Source organism: Chrysochloris asiatica, unplaced genomic scaffold (assembly GCF_000296735.1).
Source record: "Chrysochloris asiatica unplaced genomic scaffold, ChrAsi1.0 scaffold00326, whole genome shotgun sequence".
In the NCBI taxonomy this organism is placed as follows: Eukaryota; Metazoa; Chordata; class Mammalia; order Afrosoricida; family Chrysochloridae; genus Chrysochloris; species Chrysochloris asiatica.
The window spans coordinates 57,677-69,358 of NW_006408844.1; the positions used below are offsets into that span (position 1 = coordinate 57,677).

An 11,682-nucleotide genomic window follows, 5' to 3' on the forward strand; every position below is an offset into this window, starting at 1 on the left:
TTTAAAATCAGGAAAAGTGGGTGTCACGGTTGTATCCTTTGACCATGCTTACTCAGTCTATATGCTGAGCAAATATTCTGAGAAGTTGAAGAAGGTGGTATCAGGATTGGAGAAAGAGTTGTCAACAACCTGTAGTATACCAATGACACAACTGAAGATGTAGATCAAAGACTGTATCCTTCAATATGGATTAAACCTCAATATAAAGAAAACAAAAAGCCTCACAGCTGAGCCAATAAACAATATCATGATGAACAAAGAAAATACTGAAGCTGTTGAGGATTTCATTTTACTTGGATCCACAATCAGTGCCCATGGAAGCAGCAACAAGGAAATAGAAAGATACATTGCATTGCACATATCTTTAAAGACTTCTATAAAGTATTCAAAAAACAAAGCTGTCGCTTTGAGGACTAAGGTATGTGTGACCCAACCTATGGTTTTTCTAGTCACTTCATATGCATGAAAATGCTGGACAATGAATAAGGAAGACTGAAGAAGAATGGATGCCTTTTAATTTTGGTGTTTGCAAAGAATATTGGATAAATCTATGTTGGAGGAAGTACAGAATGTTCCTTAGAAGTGAGGATGGCGAGACTTCATCTCATATACTTTAGACATTATCAGGTCCCAGTCCTGGAGGAGGACATCATACTTGGTGAAATTAGAGGGTCAGTGAAAAATTGGAAGATGCATTGGAGTAGTGGCTGCAACAGTGGGTTCAAACAATGGATTCAAACAGCAATGACTGTGAGAATGACACAGGACAACTTGAGAAGACAGTGTTTACTTCTGTGTACATAGTTGAAACTGAGTCAACAGCATCTAACACAAACAATCATTTATTGATGCTTACTGTGAGCCAGTATCTTGCTTATTTCACTTAATCTTCCCAATCATTTAAGTATTGTAATGAAAATTTTATTGTACTTGTTTTGTGTCTTGAATTATATATGTTACAGACATTTTTCCTATGCTATTTTTCTGTATCTTTTTCAGAGCTGCATAGTATTCCATTGTATGACTGTATAATTTTCCTGTCTTAACAGTGTTGGACATTAGGGCGTTTCCAACTGTGTGATTGTGTTTTTTGATTAATATACTGGAACTATGTTTTGTTCAGAAAGACAGGAAGATAATAGAATACCTTTGAAGTCAAATTGCTGTTTCTAGGGTATGCAAATGATGAGGCTATTGGTATGTTCTGACTGACCTCCATTTACCTCGTTTATTGAATCCACTATTGTTCTGTGTTTCCTCTGTAAAATTACTGGTTAATACCCACATCATGTTTATGGCTCATGAACTTTTCTCTGATGTATCTATATGCTGCTATTACACTGAATGCTTACCAAGAGTCAGTTGCAATGTCAGTTATAATATTCTTTATAAATTGTGTAAAATAATAAAAATATGTTAAACTAGTGAGATATGATCGTGAAAAATAGAGCTGTTATTTCTTTGAAAACTAAGTGATTGTTTTGTAAAGATGTAATACATAAGAATTTTTTTAATGTTGTATTATGTATAGATAAAATAAATGTAAAATTTAAGGAAACAATCTAAAGAAAAAAACTCTAGATGAATTTCTGCTTTTATATTGCTTTCTAAAGGTGAGTAAAGTTTTGCCTTGCTTACGCAACTAGAATTATAAATTGTTCTTTTTGGTTATGGTTTGATATAAGAAAGCCAACATGGAGCTAAATGAGAGAACCGAACCCTTGCTTCAAGAAAAGTCCTGGCCCCTCTTGAAATGATTAGTGAATTTAATATGCAGTTATATGTTTGAGTTAAAATATAGCTATTTATCTTTTTAAAAAATTTATTTCATACTTCAACAGAAGTTTTTAATTATTTGCCTTAACTTTGTTCTGTCTGTTGACTAATAGAGATTTTGCTGCATTGCCTGCAATTTGACTTCTGCTAACAGTAATTGTACATAATCTACAAATGTTTTATGAATTTGAGAGATGGTATTTTTTATTTTTATTGCATTTTTTGATAAATCATGGATTGTCCATTTTACTATATGTGACATAGTAATTTAATTTAAAAGAGTTCTTTTTATATTAAAGGTATTAATTGTCATATTTTTCAGAATGTTTTCCCTAAGTTATTGTACATCTTAAATTTGTTTATTTCTTTTGACATATAGATATTAAATATATTTATGTCATTGTTGTGTGCCAAGTCAGTTCCAATTCATAGTGACCCCATATAGGGTTTTTCAAGGCAGAAAGCCTCAGCTTTCTCCCATGGAGTACCTGATGGATTCGAATTGCTGACCTGTAGTTCACAGCCCAACATGCAACCCACTATGTCAGCAATGTTCTAATTTAGATAATAAAACCTATTAATTGAATGCTGCCTTTGGTGTCATGCTTAGGACAGCCCTGTCTTTCATGAATTTATATGTTCACCTTTCATTTTATAGCACAGTGGCTGCAAGCATGGACTACAGAATTAGACTCTCTTTAGGTTTAGATTCTGATTCCACTACTTACTGTGCAGCTTTACTTAACTTCCCTGTACTTCAGGTTCCTCATTTGTAAAATGGTACTTGTCTCTTAGAGTTGTTAAGAGGATTCAAACAGAATAAAGTCTTAAACATAGTAAGCACAGTATAAGTAGTAAATTGAAGCATCTCTGCACTTTGAGTCTTTCCAGTGTATCTTGGAAGATTATCTTTTATATAAGTGGGTTTCTAAGAATTAGAAGAGGAGCTCTCGTAATGCAACAATTAAGCACTTGACTGATAACCAAAAGGTTGGTGGTTCGAACCCACCTAGCTACGTTATAGGCAATGAACTCCTGTCAAGCTTACAGCCTAGTAAACCCTAGAAGGCAGTACTACTCTGCCACATGGAGTCACTATAAGTTGAAATCAACTCTATAGCAGCTAATAGTAACATTGGAAATTTTATTTAATTGAATTTGTTTTTTAGTAATTTAATAATATATTGTAGAAGGATAATTAATAACTACATTTTCATGCAATATTATTAAATTGTTCAGTGCGTTGAGTCAGTTCCAACTCCTAGTGACCCTGTATAAGGTTTCCAAGGAGCAACTGGTGAATTTGAATTGCCAACTTTGTGGTTCAAAGTCCATTACTGATCCTACAGCACCACACACACAAAACCAAACAAAACACTTGCTGTCAAGTCAACTCCGACTCATGGTGAGTTCATGTGTGTTAGAGTTGAACTGTGTCCCATAGGGTTTTCAGTGTCTGATCTTTTACAACATCTTAAATTCAGAATAAAGTAGCAAAAGATGGTATCTATGGAAACAGTGTAGTGATAGGGCTACATTTTTTTGGGTAACAAGAGACTACAGATAATTCAAGAATATGTTTTCATTTGGAGAAGTAAAAGGTGTTGACTCTGGCCTTATTGGGAAATTGGTAATGGTAACAACATGCTATGGAGCATAGGCTTCAAGAAGTTTTAGAGGAGTGTGAACTAGAGAATAACGTATTTCCAGAGAATAAGAGCATTACATCATTTTAAATACTGGTTGTTTTCTCCTTGAACAGATAACATGTCTGGACATTTCTAGTGGAGGAGGCCTTGGAGTGTCTTCTAGTGCCGATGGGAGCATGAAGATCTGGCAGGCTTCCAATGGAGAACTCAGAGTAATGACTTTGGATACACTTTTAGGGTTTATGCACGAAGGACAGTATGAGAAACCATTGACTGGGACATGGAAGGAAGAGTAGCCCTTTCTAAAAATGTAGGACCACTGTACTTCAATTATGGAGCCCTGGTGGTGCAGTGAACTGAACATTGGGCTGCTAACAGAAAGTTTGGTGGTTTGAACCACCAGCTACTCAATAGGAGAAGAATGAAGCAATCTGCTTCTCTAAATATTTCCAGCCTTAGAAACCATATAGATCAGTTCTACTCTGTCCTAGAGGATCACTGTGAGTTGGAGTCAACTCAACAACTATGAATTTGAATACTTCAGTTGGTCTCTGTTTTCTCAGTTGTTTATTTGAGAATATCCCCAAACCTGCTAATTTTCAAGAACAGAGTGGAGTTGGAGGATTGGAGCAGCCAGGCCAGTGTATATCTAAGTGGGTAGACCCCTCAGTATAAACTGTCTTCAATGGTTGATTTCCAAGACAGAGCAGCTAGGTCATTACACAACATATGGCTTAGCCCTGCAACCTGTATGGAAGATTTTAGAAGAGATAGCTAATAAAGTCCCCAGGCATCATCCACTCCTTATATTTTAGAACTATATGTATGGATAACTATGAGAGCCAGGGAATTTGTTCTGATCACCTGTAACTAAAGCCCAGGAATAGGAGCCAGAAGTTCTCATAACACTACCTGTTTTGACAGATGAGCTTAACAGATTCTTTGGATATCATTAGTTTTAAAAGTCAGCATGGGGATGCTGTATGTTGGTGTTTCACATAAGAGATCAAGGATATGGGAAGTAAGAGATTCTCAAGGGAAGAACAAGAAAACTAGCATGGAATTTTCTTTTGTTTTTCCAGAGAGTATTGGAAGGACATGTGTTTGATGTGAATTGTTGCAGGTTTTTCCCATCAGGCATTGTGGTTCTGAGTGGTGGGATGGATGCCCAGTTGAAGATCTGGTCAGCTGAAGATGCTAGCTGTGTGGTCACCTTCAAAGGTCACAAAGGAGGTATGAAGGGTCACAAAGGTTTTTGAGTTGATCCCCTGAGACAAATCACCAGAAAAATAGAAACAGAAAACTCATACCAACTGGTCATTTAGATGAGCTGCTATTTCCTAAGGAATAGAAATTCTTATATTAATTGGTTTTATTGTTTCTATCTGCATTACACAGATAATTTTACCACAATTGATAAGGGGGAAAAATCCTCCCAAGAGATCATCTACGTGCTGAGATAAAAAAAGAGAGAGAGATGGCTCTGTATTTTCTCATTGCAGCATCAATGTAATGAGAAAATGGCTGAAGCAAGATTAAAAACTGAGTGCCAAATGGCTGCATTATCAAAATTAAGAGATGGAACTTGGTACTGACTATTGATTCTCATAGATTTAAGTCATGGGTCAGAGTTGGAAGATGGATTAATCGTATAGCCGGTTAATATCACATAGTAGAGACAGTAAGAACATCTTCCCTTTGTAACTGATTGATAGGTTTACTTTAGAAAACAGTAATGTAAAGATGTATTCTTAATTGGAATATTAAAAGTGTGATAAATATGCTATTATTCTACATGTTTGGATTTTTTTTAAACTTTATTGTTAATTGAGTGAAGATTTACAGATAAGATCAACAGCTTTACATTCAATAATTTATACCCTTGGCTTCATTTCAATTATTACAATCCCCTTCCTGCAATAACAGTTATCGTACTTCCTCTCTGTGGCACCCCATTTATATCTTATATTTCACAAATGAACAAAGCAAAAAACTTGATGTACATATACAAAACATAAAAATATATACTCATTTAAATGTCCAAAGGGTACATTCTAAAAGGGCCAACCTCCTGGCCGCAGGTATACAACCTTACTCAGTCCATGGGCCTAGAGCCCACAATTGCTCTTTATGCCATCGCTTTTGCCACCGTCTCTGTCACCACTTTTCCAGGTAGGATTCTCATGTTCCATTCATGCTTTTCCTTTCTTGATGGTCCTGGGATTGTTCCTAAAATAAAAGATTAACTGCTCTTCCCTCTTAGTTACACATCTTCTACAATTACAGTTGTGACCATCACAATTAATCCTGCTAAAAATTATTCACAATTGTGTCATAAAATTTTATCACCATTGTTCCCCCATCCCCTTTCACCAGATCCATCTGGAAAAGAGGGAAACTATTCAATGGGGATTGTACCTTAACCTGCCTTCATTCTGCAACTAAGCACACTCATAAAAGCTTGTAAGCTAGCCACTTCATGCCTTTATAGCCCTCCCCAATTTTGATAGCCAATGTCTAAATTACCCATCCATGTCAATCCAGTACACTGAGGAAACAAGCTTGTTCCTCAATATGAATAATCCTTCCATTCCAGTTGGAATTTTGAGCAACTGCATCCATAAGCAAAAGTCTCATTTATCAAATAGTAGCAGTTTGCACTTGCTCACTTTGTTTTACAAAGGCCCTGCTGTTAAACAGGCCTAGAACACTCTTGCCTCAGAAGACTACGTTCTTTGTTCCTTCACTTGTATTAGGTGTCTGCTCTGGTACTAAAGAGGCCTTCTTGGTCATCTTATATATAATAGCACCCCTCCACCGTAATCAATCTTATCTTACTTAACCTATCTTTTCTCCATTGCATTTTAAATACTTGTTGGTTTACTTGTATGCCAACCCGTCTCCAGCTATGAGAGCAGGAATTTGTTCTGTTTTGTTGTTTTTTTCTTTACTTAAATAAAAAGTATTTCAGAAATAAACTGAAATACTTAAATCTCAGCAGAGAATTAGAAGTTATAATAGCCCCCCCACTATTATAATTTTCAGCTCATGGGAAATAGTAGGATCCTTTAAGAAAAGTGATTTTCAGTCCAAATTCTCAAAGATGTCTACTTAATTTTTTGTTTAGAGATAACAGTTTTGAAGCCAAAGTAAAAGCTTGAGTGTGGGTTTAAAACCTACTTGCTCTGGAACACTGCAGTAAAATTGAATCCAGAAACTGCTTTTCTGTGTCTCTCTCATAATGGGTCTTTGACCCATTGGCAAGTAGGGACTCTGTTTTTTTTTATTTTTATTTATCTAACACACGAACATGCCCAGCATATAGTATATACTCAGGTCATACTTACAGGAGGAATCGAGTCACTTCTGAAGATCCATCTTCTCTGCCATTATAGTTTCTTCACTACTTCACATCTTAGGAACTTTTTTTTTCTTGCCAGGTATCTTGGATACAGCTATTGTTGATCGAGGAAGGAATGTGATATCTGGTTCTCGAGATGGGACAGCACGACTTTGGGATTGTGGACGCTCAGCCTGCCTGAGAGTCATTGCAGACTGTGGTTCTTCCATCAATGGAGTGGCTGTGGGTGCTGCTGACAACTCCATAAACCTCGGCTCCCCTGAGCAGATGCCAAGTGAGTTGATAATGATCTCTGAGCTTGTTTTGTTAGGTAACCCCTTCATGTTTCCTTAGTTTCTCCTTTTCTTTCTCATCCTTTCCTGCTCGGTAGCTGGTATTTCTGTTTTCATAAGATTACTATTTATTGACTACCTGTTATGTTTTTGCTGCTTTGGAATTTACAAAGTAAGTATCTGTCATAGTCACAGCTTTTGAGTAAGTACAGGATAATTCAGCAGATGAAACTAATACTTATCTTTTTTCCCTTTTGGCTGAAATACATTGGTGATTCTTAATGCAAATATTAGGTTTCAAAGGAAGAGAATGATTTAGGTTAATATAGATGAGAACGTTGCTATCACTGTAGTTGGCTTGAACCTAGAAGGACAGGTAGGAGTGGGACATATAGGAATCGGAAGGATATTTCAAGGTTGAGATCTAGGGCTGTGGGTAGAAGTAGGACCAGTTTGCATTAAAAACCTTGGAGGTAGAATTGAGTGTTGTGTAAAAAAAGATACATTTGGAGTATTAATGATGGGAAATACTGACTGGTGAGTCAGAATGATGATAGTCCTAATGAGGCAACTTTCATGCGTTTCTTATTTTCCTTTGCTAATATTAATAATTTCTTCTGTGTTTCCATGGGACTTTTTACCATGTGTTTCTTTTTACCATCATCTTTACTCCTCAATTTGACATACTCAGCTGCTCTACATCTTCTCATAAATGTCCTGTATAAATGCACTGTGGTCCCAAGAACTCTTGCTAAAACCATTTGCTAGTAGAGCTGTATTTCCTAAAACATGGTAAATGTGCAGTTAGTGGTAAACAAAGTGTTTTTAGTTAGTGCATATTTTTAGTAGTTATAGTTTAGTATAATGTACTGACACACATATCCCATTTAAACCTAAGATTTCACAAACATCATTATTTCACTCAAAGTTAAGCCATTAAAGTTTAGTTTATTTGAATTAAATGAAAGTATTTTTGTTTTCTCTACTTCTCGTTTTCTAGTTACTCGTCAATTTACGCACGTACCTTAAATGACTTGTTCAGTTCATCGATGACCTTCATGTTGCTGAATCCAGTGTTACTTGTATGTAAACAAGCAATGATATTTAGCACAGTATATCCCTGTCCTCAAAACACTTTCTTTCTTGGTGTCTCTATTACCAAACTACACTAGATTTGTCTCCCAATGGCTTCTGCTTTTTAATCTCCTTTTATTATAAGTTTTCCCTATTGTACCTTCAAATACTGGAAGGTCTTGCTGTTCAATACTATACTTTCTGCTCTAATTACAACTTTTCCCTAAATGATCTCATCAATTCTGTAGCTTTAAATATTGTCTTTAAGCTGGTGATTTCCAAAAGTATGCTTAAAGTCTGTGCCTCTTGCCAGAATTTCATACTCTTATTTGGTTGTCTAATAGATACCTCAAAATTATTTTGTCTAACTTGGAGTATTTTATTTTCTCCTACCCCAATTCTGTTTTTCCCTTCTCAGTAAACAGCACCATCATCTGCCCATTTGGTCAGGCCTAAGCCTGAGATTCATTGAGTACTCCCCTGCTTTCCTCATGTTTTACATCAGCAAAGTCTGTATTCTTTCCCTTTAAAGTGTTTCTAATTTTCTGATACCGGTCTGCTTACCTCTACCTTTGCGTATGTATACCTCCCCCTTGTGCTAACATCTTGGTCTGATCTGTTGTCTTCTTTTGCCTATACTACTACTTGTACTATTCTCTTCAGAGTGACGTGTGATCATTTAAAAAGCATAAGTTTGTCATGTGACTCTACTGTTCAAAGCCTTCCAGTGACTTCCCTTTATACATATATTAAAATTCTAATTCTTACTGTGGCTTACAACAAACCCTTACACTTTCAGCCTTTGCATTCCTTTCCAAACTCATGTCATATTACCCTGTGCCAGGCTCATTCTGTTCCAGCTAGGCCTTCTTCTTGTGCTTTCAGTACATCAGACTCTCCCCCACCCTCCTAGGGTTGGCCTTGCTCTTCTCTTAATCTGGATTGTGCTTCTCACAACTCTTCACATGACTGACTTCTCGTCATCAGTAAGCCCTCAGTTGAAAAGTAACCTCCTCAGAGCCCTTTTGAAGTTGAGGATGTCCTTCCCTACTCAACTTCCCTCTAAAAAGTCACTTATATTTTTCCATTTTATTACATTTGAAGAATTCATTACTACCTGAAAGTATCCTACTTGTTTATTTATTTATGATCTCTTTCCACTTGAATATTTTCTTTTTTTTTAATGTTTTATTGTGAATTATGTGATAGTTTACATGGGAGAACATTAGCTTTATTTTCATCCTATCGTATATTGTTTCATTGCCATGGTTACAGTCCCTTCCATGCATCATCAGCCAACCAAAGGGTATACCCTGTAAGCCTGCCCCCCGGTCATCAGCACACAGCCCCTCTCCCTCTCTGGGTCTAGAGTTCCCAGCCGCTCCATCTCTCCACGTCATCGTCTCTGCATCCATCTCTGGTGTCACTGTTTCTCTAGGTAGGGTCCCGCACTCCGCTCTTGTCCCTTGATGGTTGCAGGGACCTCTGCTCCTGGACTGCAAAGTCAATCACTCCCCTCTTTTTGCTACAAAACGTCTCCCTTTACATTTCTAGCCCTCACAGTCAGTCCTGATAACAATTATTCACTATTGTACCACAAGAGACCTATCCCCTTCTCCTTTCATCAGCCCCACCCAAACAGATTGGATACTACTCAGTGGAGATTCTATCTTCCTCCACACCCTCTGGATCTAGGCTCTCTCTTGAAAGCTTGTAAGCCAGTCACTTCTTGCCTTTGTAGCTCCCCCATTTTGGGTAGCCAATGTCTAAGTTGCCCATCCCTGTCTACTCTGTGTACGGAGGGGGTAGGAATGATCCTCGCTATAAAGATTTGTTCCCTCCTTTGAGCTACTGCATCCATAGGTGTAGGTCAAGTTCATCAAATTGTATCAGATTACTCTTGTTTTCCTCTTCTTTCTTCTTCTAGTTGAGCTCTGATCATCCCATCATTGAAGCCAGGTCAAATGGGTATTATCTGCAAGTGTGGGTGTTCTTGTACATATGCCCTCTCTTCTTATCAACCGAACACTTCCCTCTCCACTCTAGTCCTCTGTGGCTATATCAATGACTATGGGCCCAAGACTCCCCAGGTCTTGCCACACTGCTGACCAAGCAAGTCTCCACTTGGGTTCACAGGAGTCTTTTGAACGTTGTAGGGCTAATCTCGCAACTTCATTGCTGTTTTTCTCTCACTTCCCCATATCGGTGACAAACGTGGTCACCAATCAGAGCGCATGTCTACTCGTTTGTTCCCACTGAATGTTAGTCTTGGAAGGGGTTTTGCACTGAGGGGACCCGACCACTTTCCTTGATGTCTCTTGGGCGAGCAACTTGCTTGTTCTTGTTCTACTTGAATTCTTGAGAGAGTGAACACTTTGTCTGTTCATTACTATTTCTTCAGTGCCTAGAATAGTGTCTGATACATAATTGTTGTTGTTAAGTGTCATGGAGTCAGTTTTGACTAATAGCAACCTACCTGGGGTTATCAAGACTTTAAATCATTTGCAGGAGCAGAAAGCCTCATCTTTCTCCCACAGAGCAGCTGGTGGGTGCTGACCTTGTGGTTTGCAGTCCAGTGCTTATCCTATGGAGCCACCACATGCCCCTGGAAACATAGTTGTTGTTGTTGTTATGTGCCGTGGTCAATAAATATTTAATGATTAAATTAATAAATTTCATTTCCATGAGAGCCTCGAGGGCAGAGACTATGTTGTTCAACAATGTATACATAAACCTTACTCACAAAGGACAATAATTTCTGTTAAATTGGGTTTGTTGTTATTAAATGCCAATTCTGACTCATAGCAACCATGTATAGATAGGGCTTCTGAGGATCTGCTGGTAAGTTTGAACTGCTGACCTTGTGCCTTAAACTGACCTTGCAGGCCAATGCTTATCCTATAGCTGTTTATTACGATATAATTTGCATATAGTAAAACTCACCCTTTTAAAGTGTATAGTTTTATGAGTTTCAACAATTGTATCAGTGTGGAATCATTACCAGAGTCAAGATAATAGACCATAATTTTAAAAAAATTAATAATGTAAATCATAAATAGAGCATAGGAAACAGTATATCTGTGCTTTGCAGGTACTGTCAGTTTATCAGCCCAGCCCCTTAGTGACTTAGTGCATCTGTCTTGCAGGTGAACGGGAAGTTGGAACAGAGGCGAAAATGCTGCTGTTGGCCTGGGAAGATAAGAAGCTTCAGTGCCTGGGACTACAGAGCAGGCAACCAGTAAGTGGTTCTTATAAGACCTTTGAACTCTGAGGCAACTTGGGCAACTCTCTAACTTGGAAAACTGTTTTGAAAATATTTTTACATTCTCTTTTCACCTTTTGAGAATAATGAGTGGGTGATTAAGGACATGGGGTTGGAAATAAATACTGCATTTAAATCCTAGCTCATTCACTAAATGCATCAGTTTCTTCATCACTAAGAATATTAATGTGGCTGCAAGATAATGCACTGGACTTCAAGGTCAGCAGTTCAGACCTACCAGCTGCCCCTAGGAAACTATACGGGGTTACTATGAGTCATGGAATGTAC

At 37.6% G+C, this 11,682-nt stretch overlaps 1 protein-coding gene across 1 annotated transcript in view; it reads left to right on the forward strand.

The window, feature by feature from the left end:
- Nucleotides 1-11,682, forward strand: part of PAAF1 (proteasomal ATPase-associated factor 1) — a gene marked incomplete at its 5' end in the record, with an annotated part of 58,564 nt that overhangs the window by 7,509 nt on the left and 39,373 nt on the right. The window contains 4 exons of the mRNA XM_006875429.1: nt 3,539-3,637; nt 4,508-4,658; nt 6,866-7,060; nt 11,279-11,370. Of these exons, the coding sequence (XP_006875491.1) occupies nt 3,539-3,637; nt 4,508-4,658; nt 6,866-7,060; nt 11,279-11,370 (537 nt within the window). The remainder of the gene's footprint in view (nt 1-3,538; nt 3,638-4,507; nt 4,659-6,865; nt 7,061-11,278; nt 11,371-11,682) is intronic.